The sequence below is a fragment of the Clinocottus analis genome, unplaced genomic scaffold (genome assembly GCF_023055335.1).
Source record: "Clinocottus analis isolate CAN_PGR_092001 unplaced genomic scaffold, fCliAna1.0.p SCAF_17, whole genome shotgun sequence".
Classification (NCBI taxonomy): domain Eukaryota; kingdom Metazoa; phylum Chordata; class Actinopteri; order Perciformes; family Cottidae; genus Clinocottus; species Clinocottus analis.
Window position 1 is genome coordinate 6,120,399 of NW_027175898.1, and position 18,277 is coordinate 6,138,675.

At 42.8% G+C, this 18,277-nt stretch overlaps 3 protein-coding genes across 4 annotated transcripts; 1 reads left to right on the forward strand and 2 right to left on the reverse strand.

Moving 5' to 3' along the window:
* Window positions 1–27: 27 nt before the first annotated feature.
* Window positions 28–1,662, reverse strand: zgc:194887 (uncharacterized protein LOC571819 homolog). The gene is made up of 2 exons (XM_068580496.1): window positions 1,509–1,662; window positions 28–722 (listed from the first exon to the last, which is right to left on the reverse strand). The coding sequence occupies exons 1-2, from the start codon at window positions 1,651–1,653 to the stop codon at window positions 28–30; spliced, it is 840 nt and encodes a 279-aa protein (XP_068436597.1). The 5' UTR covers window positions 1,654–1,662.
* Window positions 1,663–2,316: 654 nt separating this feature from the next.
* On the reverse strand, window positions 2,317–5,380 carry LOC137787764 (KATNB1-like protein 1). Of its 2 annotated transcripts, XM_068580494.1 has the most exons (10): window positions 5,110–5,380; window positions 4,316–4,425; window positions 4,165–4,202; window positions 3,796–4,072; window positions 3,585–3,700; window positions 3,450–3,500; window positions 3,276–3,365; window positions 3,010–3,114; window positions 2,704–2,797; window positions 2,317–2,624 (listed from the first exon to the last, which is right to left on the reverse strand). In XM_068580494.1, the coding sequence occupies exons 2-10, from the start codon at window positions 4,418–4,420 to the stop codon at window positions 2,592–2,594; spliced, it is 909 nt and encodes a 302-aa protein (XP_068436595.1). In that variant the 5' UTR covers window positions 4,421–4,425; window positions 5,110–5,380; the 3' UTR covers window positions 2,317–2,591. The 2 variants fall into 2 exon arrangements, with proteins under 2 accessions (XP_068436595.1, XP_068436596.1); XM_068580495.1 differs by lacking the exon at window positions 3,276–3,365.
* Window positions 4,695–17,163, forward strand: acp7 (acid phosphatase 7, tartrate resistant (putative)). Its single transcript, XM_068580493.1, has 14 exons — window positions 4,695–4,753; window positions 6,254–6,394; window positions 6,736–6,936; window positions 7,019–7,201; window positions 8,123–8,148; window positions 9,263–9,360; window positions 13,434–13,496; window positions 14,278–14,392; window positions 14,615–14,728; window positions 15,533–15,599; window positions 16,029–16,096; window positions 16,189–16,260; window positions 16,627–16,764; window positions 16,875–17,163. Exons 2-14 carry the CDS (start codon window positions 6,286–6,288, stop codon window positions 16,938–16,940), a joined length of 1,320 nt encoding a protein of 439 aa, XP_068436594.1. The 5' UTR covers window positions 4,695–4,753; window positions 6,254–6,285; the 3' UTR covers window positions 16,941–17,163.
* Window positions 17,164–18,277: the final 1,114 nt, after the last annotated feature.

An 18,277-nucleotide genomic window follows, 5' to 3' on the forward strand; every position in this document is an offset into this window, starting at 1 on the left:
AAACCCAGTGTCACAAATCATGTGACCTCATAGCTCATCCTTCTTGCAGTCTTTACTTTGAATCAGTTTCACTGTGTCCGTAGGTTTCACCATCATCCATGCATACTTGCACAGTCGCTCCTTGTTGCAGTCCTTCTGCCAGTAGATGACGTTCCTGCGATTGAGGTTGGCACCGGCACAGGCGTCGTACCACCAACCTCCTCCCGGCACCCCTTGAAACTCCAGCTTAGCACAATTTTGGAAGTAGTTGTCATTGTCTCTGTCTTTAGTGGTGAATCTCTGGTTGTCGTGCAGGTAGTTCTCTGTGTCCAGGGTCAGAGCGTCGACAGCCGTGCCCTGGAACAGCCCCAGCCTCAGCCTGTACGCTGACGACTCGTCCTCCACCAAGAACGGATCGTACTCCCCCGTCTTCGTGACGGCGTCTCGGTCCACGAGCTTTACTCCCAGTTTATAGCGACCAGGGCCGAAGGTGAGCTGATGAAGGTATTCGTTCCCGAGCCAGTGATTACCGGTTACGGCCCCAAAGCCATTCTTATATTCAGCCCAGGTACGATCGAAATCCACGCTGCTATTGACGGTGATATGCTGCACTACGGTCCAGCCTCCCTCCTGCATAGCACAGTAGGCCACGATGGGCGAGTCACCGGGTTTGATCAGGTACACGCCGTCTCTGGCCTGGCCCAGAGACGTCATCAGCATTTCATGGCAGTCTCTGGGCAGCACTGTTGGGTAAATAAACATGTCAGGCAGAGCTGTGGGGGAGAGGAGTCCATACGTGTATCCATTTGATGCTGCAGTTCACACACAGAATGAGACTGCACAGCAGAACAAAGGATTTTATGACACGTTTTTCTTCTTTTAATGTTTCATTATGCAGACATGAAAACATATCTACACACATATAATCACAACTACATTCTTTCTCATTGAAAGGAATTGTTTGATATTTCGCTTTCCTGTCAAAAGTTCAATGAGAAGATCTGCCTTCGCATTTAACTCTCTCCAAATGTACAACTATTGATTTGTTCCCACTCTGTGTACAATTTTTAAATGTCCAACTTTAGCGCTCCCAGTGGGCGTGTCCTTGTGGTAAACAGCAATGCCAGGAATGAGTCATTACATCGATGGCACCAACACTGTTTCTCAATGTCTCCCAGGTAAACATTTTAAACCTTGACCAATTGCGACACTATTACAGCTGCTTTTCTGACAAACTATCGCACTAAGATAGTCATATCACTTCACGGGTTGGACTGCAACACGTGTCAATAATGAGTCACTGAGCAATTTCAGTCCACGGGATGGAATTTGACCCACAGGGGGAATCCACACTGATAATCTGAGATATAGATAATTCATTTTTAAAGCAATCACAGGATTGTTTCACACACTGAACCACTGTTGCCAGCTAGAGTTTAAAGGAGTATGCACAAGTTATGGGCAAACAGATTATTGAGCTCAAACAAACAAATGAAGCTAAAAGATGAAAGTGAAAGTCACGCTTGTACCTCTCATCCCAGTGTTCAGGACCAAGTTGTGCTCATTGGGGAGAAGGAGATTCAGGTTCTCAGCTTGGAGATGCTCCGCGTTCCCTCCGGTCACACTGAGCAGCAGCAGGGCCGCTGCTGGCAGCCAGCACACCACACACTTCATCCTTCACTTTCCTTTGCCGCCAGATGGTTTAGCTAATGTTACAATACTGAATTTAGTGAACATAATAAACAACACACAAAACATTACTGTACTAAAGAAAGTGCTACCTTAAGTGAAGACCCCTGTTTGAGGCTGCAATGGAGAGATATCGGTGCCCAAGTCCTCTCCCGCGCTCCAACGAGTCGACACTTTCTGAATGAAAAGCACCTGAATGCAAACTGGGTTGTCTGCTGCTGAGAGTTCACTGAATTGCAGGTCCTTTCACACAACCTTCTCCTGCCCAGTCACAGCTGGACTTCAGCCTCAGGCTCACATCTCCATGACAGACACCAACCAGCCACTTATCTGTGTCAAGTGAGATAAACCTTCATGCAAATGGAGCTTTGTGAACCCATATCGCTGACTAAATCACGTCAAGACGGAATGAGGCTGAAGTCCAGATGAGACTGAATTGTAGGGTGTTCACCTGACATGTGTTGCTGCCAATCTGGGACTTTATTGAGGTGAAGCCCAGTGTTTGGTTAAAGTGCAGCACAAACAGTTTGGAAACATATCGGTGCTGTCTTCTCCCACAGAGAAACATTATTAACAAGCAAAAACTTTGAAATTGGAAATAAAAACTTTATTCATCATCAGTTTTCACTATCAAAGATATTAGCCAAACATGAAAGCACTTTTGTAATTACAACATCTGATAGTTCAATGAAAAGACAATCAAGTCAAAGATACAATTTATATTCGATATTCTCAGTATTTCAACTGTTCAAGTTTATCTGCCATCATGATCTACAGAAATCCCCTCAGGACAGGTAAGTACAAGCTACAACCATCACCTCTGTGGAAACAACAGCTCCAATCCAAGGACTTTACTAAGGACTTAATACACTTTTGGGAAGCTGCCACCAGAGAAAGACCCGTCATCTGGCTCTTTGTTGCAGTCAGGTAAGTTGAGACAGGAAGGAGTCGATGACCTATTGGAGAAAAATTTCAAAATGCAAAAGCAACAGTGGCAGTGATAATCATAATTCCATTCATACATGCAGCACTGACCTTTGCCATGTCTCCAGCAGGTCCGGGAACAGATTTTAGGAAAGGTTCCTGATGCCATAACTCCGCTAACTGCTGATTAAAGGCCTGGAAATTTCTGTAACAAAGGTGAATAAATATTTTATTACAATGGTTGTGTATACTGATCTACACATCAGGCAAACATTATAAACTAGTGGCAAAGCCGGCCAAGAATTAAGCCATGCTGTACGCATTTATATTTAGCTGACTGTGCCAAGACAACTTCAATTAAATATTTGCAGTATTCATCTGTCTGGAGTATCTTACAGCTCATGAACCAACACTTACTTATCCATGGGAAGCTGAGTTGATCCACTGTAGCCGCTGGTCTGAAGGTCCCCCGACCAGTTTTTCAAAACTGAATGTATCCACGTTAAACCAACTATAAGATACCTGTGAGAATAAAAGCCAATACTTGTTCATATACATATTACTATTTAGTTAATTATCCTTTCACATAGTGTCTTTCCTCGATGTGAACAATAGATTTCATTCTATAGTATATTAAACTACAGTGAAATAACAAAACCTAACATTGCAACAGGTACACATACTCTTCATATGGATTGGTGAGGACCTTCTTAACTAAAGGAAAGAGATCAACACAACCGCCAATGGTGATCCTGGGAGAGTCCTCGACAATGCTGCAGAGAAAACGTAATCAAATTCACTTTTATTCTACTTGTAGACAGTGTCGCTCAGACGTTTGCAATTTTACAATCACTCACCTTTTGCTGATCAGCGGGAGGAAATCAACAAACACACCAATGTCTTCGATTCTGTACAAAAACAGTGACGTGTTTTTGAAATTCTCGCAACAACACTGTGCAAAGCATTTCTGAAACAGACTTCACCGAATGTACCTCAGAAAGTAAGTCACCAGCTCTCCAACATTTCTCTGCCACAATGTGAGAGATACTTTTAGTCTCAGATTTCTTCCAAAGAGCACATCAGTCATCGTGCTATGATCTCTTCTGAGCTGAAACACATTGTTTGGTTCAGAATATCACACAGTTGTTCATAAAAAAAGACAAGGAATATAAATATATTCTGAGCTGTGATAGTGTTTCTGACCTCAGTGAGTGAACAGCAGTCAGCTTGTTCAGAACCAGTTGTCCCAGTCTTGAGGTTATTATTGACTTTTAGTGGGAACTCCCAAGGGTCCATGTCAGATGTGTCCTGTTGCACGTCCTGCATGCACTTCATCTCATTCTCCTTGTTTGCAGCATCATATATTTTCCCAATCCCGAGCTGTTTCCTCCGAGTCACGGCCAAATGATGGGTCTTCCTCTTACAGGACACTACCCGCTTCACTCTACCTGGGTTGTTGCCAGAGCGACTTACTGGATACCTGGGCAAGGTGCAATGTTCAAACAATAATTTGAAAACCAAACCACATCATTAATTTGCTGTAATGTAGCCACACAACATAAAGGGACCTACTTCTTCATGTTGAACTCTTCTTTTTTATCGTAACCCATCTGCATTTGAAAATACATTTGGCATAGTGACAAAAAAAATACAATCATAAGCAGCAAAAGTGGTCCAGCATACATGAATACATCTGCGTCTTATAATGTGTCATCAAGCTCACATCTGTGTCTCTCCCACGAGGATAGGTCACTCTGTACTGGGTTGCATCCTGTTGTAAGTCATGTTCAAGATTTTGGTACTCTCCATCCTCACTGTTGGAGTCCATTATATCTTGAGAAGAAGAATCCTTAATCAGTTTTAATACATTTTTTAGACCTAATTAAATATCTATAAGTACACACAGACAGACACCATTGTGGTTAAGTCAAGCCAATAAAATAATCACAATAAGGTCCATCGCTCTAAACAATTATTATCAGTAATCATTTAGCATTTTGTTTAGTCTTTAGTTGTTTAAAAAATGAATAGTTTTCATCCTACATGCTCTCCAGGCTAAAACATGTCAAAACACAATTTCCCACAAGCCACTTGGGCAAAGTGTTCCTCCGTGGAATGACGTAGTCAGGAACTGCCCCCGAGCCACCAGCTGAGTAATGTTGTGAGTGTTTTAAGTTAGTAATTTAACATTTAGCGTGCATTATTGGGGTCAGGCTGTTTGCGCCTCATGCTGTACATTTAAACTGAGCCCGCGTGCGGCCCGTAGACAACATTAACATACGCTGTACGTCGCGTAACATTATGCGTAACGCTGATTTACCGGAGTAACTAACGCTAAGTCAACAACAGTGGTAACGCTGGAAACCGGCGCTACCAGTTGACATTAAGCAGGCTAACGTTGAATAGAAAAGCAGGGTTTAACTTGCGGTCTCGGAACCTGTGAAATATAACTGCGTTACAACACGTGAACCGAAGAGCCTATTGCGTCCTGCACGGCGCAAAGTCCACGTTACTCACCTTGGTTTCCATTCTTTTCCAGAGACAATAGAGTTAAACCTTCCCTTTGAATCTGTTTGGCTACTGCCAACTCGTTAACATCGGACTTCAACGACCAATACCGCCCTGTGTCGGAGGATAAAGCATCCTATTCACGACGCAGTCCGTGCAGGGTGCACCCTCTAGCGACTGTTGGCATATTAATGGTGCACATTTTAACCCCACGCATTTCGTTAAAGCGTGGTCTAGATGTGGTTTCAGGTCATCTCAATGAGCTGATCTCATATCATTGAAAGACACATTCAACTGGAGAAGCAGCTATTGAATGGGATCAGCTGGTTCAGTGTTTTGGCTCAAATGAGCATGCATTTTCTGTCATTAGCCATGATGTCTCTGGCAGTGCCTTTCTCCGATCAGTGAGACGTAGGATCACTTCATTGATCGAAGTCAAGCTGCGGCTTGTGAGATAATTTCCGCTGTTCTTGCGCTCACTTCCCTGAATGCACCATGAAACACATCAGCTGCTTTTGTTGACACATCACATATTCTAAGCTGGTATCGCTCAGTCGGCTATTTCAGTTCCGCAGTCTCATCATTCGGGTTCACTGATGCAGAGGTCATGATCAGAAACCAGTGTGTGTGTGTGTGTGTGTGTGTGTGTGTGTGTGTGTGTGTGTGTGTGTGTGTGTGTGTGTGTGTTCTTGTTCCTCTATGCCAATGGGGACTTTGCCATGAATGCACACAGCCCCGTGGGGACGTGCTTATTACATTTTAAAAGATTTTAAAATATATATTTTCTAAAAATTTAATTTTTGGAGCTATTAAAAATTACATATTTCAATTTTTTTAAACTTAAATTTTTAATTTTTTAACTTAAAATATGAAATCTTTAAAAAATTAAAATATTTATATATATATAATATATCTTTTTTATTTTTATATATGTGTGTATAACATAACTCAGGTCGTGTATGTTATGTATTGTATGTAAAGTGCAGTTAAAACTGGCACATTGATCCACTTGGTTTCATGTCAATAGGCTCAGTGTCATGTGATATGTTGTTTTGCGTGAAAGCTTTTAACATCATGTGATGTTAGGGACAGGATTGTTTTATTTTCTTGGTGTGTGTGTGTGTGTGTGTGTGTGTGTTGCTACTTCAAACAGGTTGTTGTTTCCGAAGGCCACTGTTGATTAAAATGGTGCCGGTTCTTACTGCCTGTGCCCTGCTGAGCCTCGCACCCTTGTTGGTGCTTGGTAATCGTCCCGTTTGGACCCAGCCAGAGCAAGTGCACCTCTCTTATCCAGGTAAGTGTTTGAACTCTTTCCATCAGCCGTATGTCTTTTCATTTAGCATGTCCTGCCAAGTAGCACAAACCAACATTCAGGTCAAATAAATTCCAGATTTACAGAGGTTTTGTTCAAATCACTCAGTAATATAATGACTAATAGCACTTGTATAATTGGGCAGCTGAATGTTTTGTTGCTGTTGTGCAGCGCTGAAGCAAATTCCCTGAGGTTCAGATTCACTTTCCGTGCTCTTGAATTGATATTTCAAAAAGTCTGTATGTTTCGTCAGTTTAATGAATCCGTTTGTCCTGTCAGATCAATCTCCATCACGATTCCAATAATTGTACTTTTCTTCACAGGAGTGCCAGGTGCTATGACGGTAACCTGGACCTCCTTCAATGAGACAGCGAGCAAGGTGGAGTACGGTCCTCTGGGGGGGCGGCTTTTTGACATGAGCGCCAAAGGGGACGCGACTCTGTTTGTGGACTCGGGCACGGAGAAGAGAAAGATGTACATCCACAGGGTCACTCTCACGGACCTCAAACCTGCTGCTGCCTACGGTGTGTGGAGCTTTAATACTACGGATGGTTTCTCACAACATAACTCATATCGGGAAGTTTTTCTCAACCTGTATAATTTCAGTCTACCACTGTGGGAGTGATGAGGGCTGGAGCGATGTGTTCTCCTTCACGGCTCTGAACGACAGCACAAGCTTTAGTCCCAGATTTGCTCTGTATGGTGACCTGGGCAACGAGAACCCTCAGTCTCTGGCTCGACTGCAAAAGGATGCACAGCTGGGCATGTACGATGCCATCCTGCACATTGGTAAGCTCCACACTGAGACAAATGTTGCAGGTGTCTGTGGATTACTTCTACCTAGCAGCAAAGAGGCAAAGAGGCATTGTTTTACCAACGGTTGTCCTAGGTATAAGTAATCCACAGACACCTGGCACAACTTGTGACAGATTACACAACATAAATCAAATGTATGTGTTATTATGTGGCTATGGTTTGGATGCCGGCCTCTTGCTTGCTCCAGAATCTAAACAGATAATGGGTCTGGGTTCGGCCAAAATTTGTTTGCCTAAAGTCTGACTGAATCTTTTTGGCTTTCAAGCTTAGATAATAAACGATAATGAAAAATCAGTATAATTTGTTCTGCCTTTTGTTGGCTTTTCAAATGAAACACAGTATTAAACACTGTTTTACAGCCACTTTACAAGTTTACAGAGAATATTAATCTTTGATAGCCTCATAAAGCATGATCAGACTTTTGTTTGAGGCTGACCATAGTCAACTAGTTGTCAAGGTCAAGACAAGATGGGAGTCAAGGTCTAGCTTCAAATATTGGAAAATGTTAGATGAGAAAATTGATATCATTATCGTGATTGCACACTAAATATAAAGTTAGCGCAAACAGCTGATCAGCTTAACTTAAACTGCCTCCTAGCATCTCTAAAGTTCACGAAAGTTCTGGCATATAACTCGGTAAAAAAGAAATTCTCATTTATCTATTTCAGATTTTGCATGGATTAGACAGACGTGATATAATATGTTAAATAATGAGCTTCATGGGTGCTGGCTGTCATATTTTCAGTCTTACTGCTGAGTTAACTGAACTAGCTGCTGGCTGTAGCTCCACATATATGTGTGACAGTGTCCCACAGATATACCTATTGTTGTTACTGTGGGAGAGTAATCATCTCGCAAAACTCTTTCATTCATTAATTTTTTCATGTTTTACAGGTGACTTTGCCTACAATATGCATGAGGTATTTTACTCTTCTGTCTTTTCAATTTCATATACTCTGACCACAATTGTGCCTGGTAAAGATAACTTTACTAACTCACACATTTCCTTCATCAATAGCGTATATTCTTAAAGCCACTCTTCTATTCCTCTAATTCCACAATGACAGATGAGATAAGCCACTTTAACTTTCTCCACTGCCCCGTCTCAAAACTCACCACTGCTTATTTTGAGTGGATTTGAAGGATCTCAGCTGTGGTTGAGACACGCAGCTTATGATTAGCATTACTCTGAAATGCCTTAAGCCTGCGGTGAAAGATGAGCGTCAGGGTCATGTCGCCCAAGTATTTCTTAAATAAAATAAGTGTCATTCAAAACCCAGAATCTTAAATCTCAATAACATTTTTGCTCATCTGAAAACCTCCCAACTGTCATCTGGGTTATTTAGCATCAATTTGTCTTGGACACTCAGTTTTCCTAAAAATGAGTTCTTGCATTATTCATGCAGGAAAATGGTGAATCCAATCAACAGTCTATTGCACACATTAAAATCATAACTCTTCCAAGCTGTGCTTTTTAGCCTGGAATTTGCAATAAATCCTGTGGCTTCACTGATCATATAAATAGAAAAACAGAGAGAGAATTTGGTCTGAAAAGTCATTAATGTTTGTGGCAGGTGAAAACCATCATTACAGCCATGAACCATAATGTGTTTTTAAAGTTTCATTGCCAGTGTTGGCATATGCAAGAAAAACATGACTATGGTTTCAGTCAGGTTTGTTTGATAGACTTCACCATAGAAGTCAGCTCAAAGTTGCAGGAAGGTTGGAGCGTCGGCCTTTTTCTGTAGCGTTGTCTCACTGAGGTGAGATTCTGAGTATATGAGTCATATTTAACAACATAATGCTTCATCCAGAAAAGGATATACTACCTCGCTAACTAGCCAACCATACTTCTCCAGTCTACTCTCTTCCCGTACTCTTTTATTAACCTTCTTTTTCTCTGGGCTGTACATTCCTGCGGCTGTCTGGAACGTAGAGCAATCAAAGTAGTCAATGAATGGAGAACAATTAAATGTTGTTGTCAAACAGGAAAATCTCTGTTGGCATGTTTAAAGCTGCATGTCACTGTTCCAGGACAATGCCAGGATCGGAGATGAGTTCATGAGGCAGATTCAGTCCATAGCAGCCTACGTGCCCTACATGACGTGTCCAGGCAACCACGAGTCTACATAGTAGGTGGAAGCTCATTTCTAAATGTCTTTTTTTTAGATGTTTTCATAAATGAACTCACGTTTAGTGAAGAATTGTTTCGTCAAGGGCCAGCGTGTTGGCTTTACTGTCATCTAGTGGTGTGGTTGCATATTGCAACCTATTGAATACCCCGACACTCACCTCTCCCTCTACAGGACTGCAGACATCCTTACCGTAAAAACACTACTTTAGGAGCAACAGAAGTCACGGCTGATGGTCCCACAGCTTTTACACTATGTGGCTCACGAAACAGCTGTTTCTCAAGAGTGCTGGACTGCTGTGGCCTTCAGGAAACATAACAATGTAAACGGCCCTCTCTAAAGTCGTTGTTTGGTCTGTTGTGGTGCAGGAAGATGTAAATATGAAGGGCTCATTCTCAGCTAATGAAAACCCTGCAACTCTTAGATTCAGTTGACCATACTCAAATGAAAACATAATAATGATTATTATTTATTCACAGTGACATTCAAAGTCAGTGAGACAACATGGAAGGTGTGTGACGGATTAGCTAACGCTTTCCTTTTTTGTTTACATTTAATGCTACATTCTGCTTCGGGGCAAAAGTGATTAATGGTTTTGGGCAAAAATAGCAGTACATCCATATTGGAGAGGAGCTTGCCAGACGCCTCATGACAAATGGCTTTCAGAACCGGCTACTGTACATGCAGTGTGCATGTGCATGTTATTTTGTGTGTGTGTGTGTGTGTGTGTGTGTGTATAGGGTGGTGGGTGAAATCCTGAAAAACAAACTTTCTGGTGAGACACAGATTTTCCACTATAAAAAACACACTTTGGTCTGCTGAAAACTCCTCGCTGTACCGTTTGAACAGATGGGAGCTATTTTCGTCTTTAAAAGGTTGGAGCGGCTTCAGGAACCACCGACTTCTAAACAAGGCAAAGCTCTCCAAAACAAACCTTTATCTGACTGGAAATCATCAGCTCAAGATCTGTTTTTCAGTTCCCAGAGACAACAGAGCTGTGGTGCGAACGCCGTCTCACATTACAGAACGCGTTGCTCACGTATATTGTCTGGGAAATGTTCTGGACGGGCCAGAGAGGAGAGAACAATGCAGAAACTTTAGTGTGTAAAAACTCATTTAGAGCTGAAACAATTGAAATTGAAATTTTTAAAATAAAACTTCTGCTGTTTCCAGCTTCTCAAATGTGAAGATTTTATGTTTTTTACAAGATACGATACAATATGATAAATTGTGCACCATGGTGACTTAAATTAATATCTTTCAAGTTTTAAAGTCTGCTAGCCAGACATTGTGTTGTGCATTTTTTGCTATTTCATGACATTTCATAGATACAATGTGTAATTGTTTGATTTGATGTTGATCTGATCATTCTGACTTATTTGTATTGCATCTTCGTCCCTTGAGCTTTTTGTTATTATGCTCCGCACTGCAAATGATCATTCAGGGTGGTTTATATTTTTAACCTAATGCGGAACAAAAATGTAGCCTATAATTTATCCGGGAGACATTTTCAAGTTCAGTTTAATGTTATTTTGTTGAAGATGATACAAGATGATTAAAGATGTGTAAAATGTAGAGAGAGCAAAACTTTCAGAAGCCACAGATGCTTTTCATCCCGAGGATTAGCAGTTAATGTATCCCCAAATTCCCGGCACATCTGCTGGAGTCCGTTGTGTGTTTAATGCATTTTGAAACGTTTAGAGCGGCCTGATCTCGCACCATAATATTTACTCGTCGCTGCCATACGGAGACAGTCCTCGCCTGGCCTTGCCCTGTGAAATGTGACTACTGTCTGGTCTTTATTAAGGAGCTGTGAACAGTAGTCTCTTTTTCTTGGCTCTGCATCCTGATATCGAGAAAGCGCTCTCTGCATTACATAACCAGAAATCCAGCTCCCCGCTCTCTCTCGCTCCTATACGTGAAAGTGTGTTTTGCTCTGTGGTGGTGTTAAGAATACAAATACTCCCGGCAGCCTCTGCTTTTTCTTCCGCGCTGATGTGCTCCCTCTCACTATACTTCACTGTTCATCTCTGTTTCCAACCTCAAAACCTGATGGGTAAAAGGCAAATGAAACATTGCTGACCACAAACGTTTTGGGTCAGCATTCCAGCAGGATGAGAGCAGCGGATCCGCAGAGGATGCTAAGGCCCCAATCAAGACTGTCTTTGTTCACCACGCACCGTGTGGTTCATCGGGCCCTCGGAGGCACCGGGAGGCCGTTGCTGTCCTGTGACGGGAGTTGGGGACAACTGGTTCCTTTAATGTCTGTAATGTTCTGGATTAAGCTCATCAGATGATGAAAGGGTAGATTTGATGGGGGGACGAGGGTCTTGCTCGGTCAGTTTAAGAGTCAGGTTGTTCTCATTGACCTCGACAGCCACCTGATTTTTATCTCAATGTTTTTTTGAATGGAAAAGCTAACTCACGTGGAAATAAGCGTTACAAAGGAATGATAGATTGGAGTCCCATCGTGCAGATTAATAAAAATATATATATATAAGTTTATCATGCTTGTATCATATTTTGCTCGTCTCAGCCACAAAAGGAGAGACTTTAAAGCCGGCAGGTTACAGGCTGAAGCTTTCCCTCAGGGCGGTGCATTGTTGCTGGTACACAACCTCGCCACAAGATGGGAGTATGAACCCATTTGAGGACTGCGTTTGGTTCAATACCATGACAGAACTTCAGATGACACATGACTAGATCTCACTCTTTAGCTCTGTTTTAGCTATCATGGCTTGTGGGGTGAGATTATAATATACTGTAAATTTCCGTCGGTGCATTGTTGTCAATTACTTTCCGAGTAACAAACAGATAAATGTGAAATTCTAGCTAGTTAATTTGCGGCGATAGTAATAGATAGTAATAGACACCTGAAAGATCACAGCTCACAAACTGGCCTCTGCTGGATTATCACACTGTCTTTAGCCATTTAATCCTGACCCCTGTGTCTCAATAGTTTTAGACTTATTGATATTAGTAAATGGCTCTTGCCTTTGACTTCTGACCCCGCTGGTCTTTTAGCTACCCACTAACCCTACATTAGAGCACTTTTCCCCTTATGTAAGATAAGAAAACAATCATTCTCACCTCACCCTGCTAGTTAATGGCCCGTTGAGAAGATTGGCTCCTGCTTTCTTGCTGAAATTAAAACCCATGAAAAGAGACTGGCGGGTTGGCGTGAGGGAGAGCTTTTCCATGAAAGAGTTTTTCTCTTTTTGCACGATGCTCCAATTGTAATACTTGGAGAGCGCTGGTTTCATGTGCGTGTTTGTGCACTCTTGGATGTTTTTGAGTATTTCTTGATGATTTCACTGTCTGGTGCCGTGTAGAGTCTATAGATTAGTTGTGGAGATTATGGTTGCAGTGAATGATAACTGCAAGTATCCTACTGTATCTGCATCAAGTAGCAACTAGCACATGCTGAGGTTGTGATTCCTGTCATGGCCGCTAGTCTAAAATTATTCCGTTCTTTAAAGAGGATGGTTTTCAGAGGGTTATATTTAAAGGTTTTTTTTTCTTGAGTGACAGGTGTAGTGCGCTCAGCCGTGATGGCTCCGACTTGCTCGACCCATCTCGGCTCCACCCCACGTTGCCCAAGTTTGATCATCTGCCCGTGATCCCAAGCTTCAAATCCTCCTATCAGAAACCTATAGGCTGAGGTCACAGCATCTACGTCCATGTTTTTCTACAGCCTTTAATTTGGATAGGCAGCCACCGATATGTTGGCGACAGAAAATTGTACGTTTTCTCAGAATAGCTAAAGTTTGAAGCAGATGTCACCACCACAGCTCGATGGTCATCTTTATCCGATAATTTACCACCCGGATTTTCTAGTCGGTTGAAATGAATACAGAAAAGTGACATCAAGCAAAAGCATTGCACCAAAACTAGGCATTTACTTCAGTACTTGCTGGTTAATTATATTTTCATAGCAAAGCTAAAAATTGTGTTTGTGCCACAAAATAAGAGAGAGCAGGAGTCTGTGTCTTGATGCCGTTTCTTACAGAGTCAAAGAACCGCGATCGTAAGATCAGTCCGTCTCACTGTTTTCTCACCTTGTTTGTCTGCAGTAACTTCTCCAACTACAGGAATCGCTTCAGCATGCCAGGCAAGACTGAGAGCCTGTGGTACAGGTAAGAGAGAACAGAATATGTTGGCTTTATGGGAGAACAATATGTGACTTTGTCAATTGTTGCTTTAGTTGGGGTGGACTTTGACGTGCTTAATCAGCAGTTTGGGTTTGTAGGCAAGCTGCGGGGATGGAGCTCGGAACGAAAAATAATTTATTTTCCAACCTGGGCCCCATGCAAAGTATCACAGGAAGGTTTACCAAATCTCCTACTGTATTTCAGGAAGCATTAATGAGCTGTAAGAGGCAGAGGAATTGGCAGCTGAGGAGCGCTCTCCTATCTCAGGGATGTGGGTACTATACAAAGGAGCTATACATCTAACTAGGTGACTCATAGTCCACTACAGACCTCCTCCTCTCAGACAGTAAGATAATACCTTGCTAGACCACAGGCCAGCTGCCCGCTGATCAGTCCCTAGGCGCAGACAGGTCTGCTGGATGAGAGCCGGTCAGGAACAAGGGGAGGCGATCTGAAATCTTGCGACTGCTCCTGGAAACTGTTCAGCTCATAACGTGCAGCATACATGTAGAGAACACATGCTTTTCCATTAACCCTGCAGGATGAGCACGTGAGCACTCAAATTACTGCGAGGAAGTTATTCCCTCAAGTTGGTCCGGCTCTGCATTCTACAGCAAAATGTCAGAGACGAAACATTGCCTGATTTGTATTTTTCACACTTATCTGGCGTTTAAAGTGAGGCCTGTTCCTGCGTATCCTGTGACTTTCAGCATGCTTTCTCTACTGGCTTGAGGCTGTGTATCATTTTAACGACGTGTGTCCGCAGCTGGAACGTGGGGTCAGCGCACATCATCTCCTTCTCCACCGAGGTTTATTTCTACCTCGAATTCGGCGAGGAGCTGATCTTCAAGCAGTATGAGTGGCTGATGAAAGACCTGAAGGTTAATGAGCACACCAGTTACGCGTGTAACGGACGGCTAAATGTTCTCTTTTGTTTCCACCCTTGCTCATTGCCTCTCTTTTCCCAATACAGTGTGGTGGTAGTAGTTACATTCTTTGTTCCTTCATTATAAATCTACTGATTACTTTCTGTTCCAGCACAAAATTGTCTGTGACACGCGATGACATGTGCATGTTTTCACCACTTCCTTCTCCCGACCTAGGAGGCCAACAAGCCGGAGAATCGAGCAGTGCGTCCATGGATCCTCACCATGGGTCACAGGCCCATGTACTGCTCCGATGACGACCAGGACGACTGCACCAGTTTTGACTCCTACGTGTGTAAACCACAGAATCCTATAGAGTGCTTCGTTGCCATCTTGTTGCTTTGGTCCAAGTTCACTTCCTGTCAGCTACGACATTAACACACGTTGCCACAACAATATGGATGCATACACTTTAACTATATTGTAACCCAGACTACTGTTCCATCTCACTGCCATAAAGAGTATCGGTGCAAAGATGATCAGGTAAACTCTTACTGACAGGTCGTTTTTTTTTTAATGAGAAACAGGAAGTAAAGAGAAGCTGCGTAAAGCAGGAGGCTGCCGCTTGGTCTCAAGTGTGGAAATTCCTTTTGTAATGGTTTCGCTGCATTCTTGGTGGCAGACATTTTATGACCAAAACGTAACCGTAGATGTTTCGGTATTACGACAACGTACCAAAATAAATTATATCATCATCGTAAACATTTTAAATTTACCTTCAAAGCACTCATAGTTTATTTTACAGTGTGTTTTTTAGAGAGCAGCACATCTGTGTCGGTAAAGGTTTTATTTTATCATCATTAAGGTATTTGTAGGATTTGTTTTCTACTGAATCACACTTTAATTGCCCCTGGTAGCAGACGTGTCGCATGTGTTGCAGGCTGGTCAGTTCACATCGCAGCCCATTAGGCAATTTATGGCGCGCTGTCGTAATCACTGTGATTTGAACCAAATACTTTCCACGCAGACTTACTTCTCTCAGCACTTGGCACTTTGTACACGGTGGCTCTGTCCGGTAGTGTTTCAGGTAGCAGGTAGTGTTTCACACGCGAATGCCAGTTCACGCTGACTTCTTTCCTCTCTGTTCTGTCTCAGGTCCGACTGGGACGAAATGACACCAAACCGCCAGCTCCAGGTCTCGAGGATCTATTTTACCGCTATGGTATGCTCCCTATTTGACAACCAGCTGTGTGCTGCTAATGGGTGTTAAAGATTACACATTTGCAAGCTCAGACAGACTAATGTCCTAACCGTTGCAGAGTGCAAAGCGATCCAAACATTCTTTATTATAAAAGCAGGCGTTTGGTCTGGCTGAAATCCCAACAGCCCATTTGCAAATGTTTTTCCTGTATTATAGTTCCCAGGCTTTTGTTTGTTGCGTTTCATTCTTTAACTTGTGTTGGTGGAACTTTAAACGTTTTAGTTGCTCTGATTTTAAGCTTTTGTTGAGATAAAGAGAAATCTCATCATTAGATGGGCAGAGGATCTGAGGAACAGTAGGTTGCACGGCAATATGTGAAAGCAAAAATGAGCTGGGCAGTTCTTTTCTTTATATGGGAGGTTGCTCACTATCCTCAAATGTTTTTCACAGGCGTGGATGTGGAGTTGTGGGCCCATGAGCACACGTATGAGAGGCTTTGGCCCGTCTACGGTGACAAGGTCAGCGCCTGCATTCGTACTTCCCCACATGCTTACATACATAGCCTTTGTTTTGGATCAGTGAAAGAGACTTGTTATGTTTTTCTTTTTAGGTGCACAATGGGAGCAAAGAGAAGCCTTATGTAAACCCAAAAGCTCCAGTACACATCATCACAGGCTCTGCTGTAAGTACTTTCGCATCACTGCATCGCTGTTAACGTTTTCCCACAGAGATCAATGCATAAATTGACAGCAGCATAAACAAAAACAATGTTATCTATTGTTCGCAGTACTTTCTGTGCAGCAGTTGGTCTGCCACATGAGTTTCGTACCAGCTGTTCCTCTGGTTAAGTGTTTTCTGATGTGGTGAGCGGTGCGTGCTTTGTCATCCAACCATAGAGGGATTAGTCATCGGCATATCAAAATGTGGCCAGACTTACACAGAGGCTCAGCCACAGGAGTGAATGTCATACAGGGCTTCGTGAACAGAGCCGAAGAAATGCAAGCGCCTCATCACTAACAGATTCAACTGACTGTTGATTCCTCTGCAGGGCTGCAGAGAGAAGACCGACAGGTTCAATCCAAACCCCAAAGAGTGGAGCGCTTTCCGCAGCACGGACTACGGCTACACCCGCATGCAAGTAGTCAATGCCACCCATCTTTACCTGGAGCAGGTCTCCGATGACCAGGTGAGCACACATGGAGCCACATGCACACGAGTAGAGCAAAGGTGGAAGAATACATTTGAAGGTCAAAGAGTATTGCCTCAAGTCTTAACAAAGACTTTTCTGTGTTCCAGTACGGGAAGGTGATTGACAGCATATGGGTGGAGAAGGAAAAACATGGCTTCTCCGCCTGGTTCTGAAGACCACCATGCATTTTGAACTTCAGACAAGCACATTTTTCGCTGCGTCACACCAATCATCCACTGATGATGGAAGTTACGATTCCTTTTGATTCAGCTTTTTTAAATTAAGAAGTAGTGGAATTTTTTGTTTTCAGACATTTTCTACGTTTTATCTAATTTGACGATCCCTTCATGATGATCATCTACTGTAAATGTCTATAATAAAACATGCAGAACATCATTTATTTGAATGGGTCTTAATTTGTCCTTCCTCAAAGCCCTCGTCAATCTAGTCAAACTTTAATTGAGTTTAGTTTAACTTGTCATCGTCAGGTTAGTTCATTGCTGAATAATCTATGGTCAGTAGATGTACACAGCATGAGTCTGGCACACACCAGAACCCATTACCTTAGAGTATTTTTCATTTCAAAACCTGGAAATGCACTCACACAGATCAAGTCTCCCTTCTATCAGTCTATGAAGATTCCTATCGGGATATTGGAACCTCATTTTATTGTCCATCTGCGTGGTTGTCATGACCTGAGACAAAAAAAAAAACACATGGAAGTCCACGCCTACACAAAAGGACTGTTATGTAACTCAGGGACGCTTGTGGCTTAGGCACTTGCAAAGTGAGAGAAAGAGCTTTCCGCAAATGACTGTTGCTCACGCCATGACTCTCACCACTACGTTGGTATTAATTCCTTAAAACAGCACGCTGCCTCTGATGATTATTGGCGGACAACCAGGGCAGATCTGTATGCATCAGTGTTTTGAGTTGTCAAGCTGTCTGTTGCCGCCAGAGTATAATCATGTCTCTGCATAATGTGCAGAGACACAACATAGTCTCTACAAAATCAATGATTCATTAACACGACACACACGAGTTAGCTTACAGCACGTTATTTCTTTCCAAAGCACATGCAATGCTACGAAATGATATATAATCATCAATCATGGAAACTGCAGGGAAAATGCCATTCTCAATGCAATGCAGCTCACACGTGCTCATGATGTGCCGCAAGCGAGCCATACGAAGCCCAGATTTCTCACACAGAGCACAAAAGTAGTCAGGCGTCAGTGGCATGTCTGTAAATCTGACTGAGGATTTGCTGAACTTCTCTCTGATGTTGATACCACACGGCGCAGTGGGGTCTGGCAAACGCAGGAGACGCAAGCGCCCACTGATCACGCCTCACACTCGCATGCTCTTAGTGTGCCTACCCACTGCGTACTGCCACTCACACACTGCCTTGTGATTGTAAACATATCTGTGTAGAGAAGGCCCCGCACCGCTGACTTCCTAACCTTTGACCTGCTCGCGCTACACTCTGTATATTGATGTCTCCCGCTGA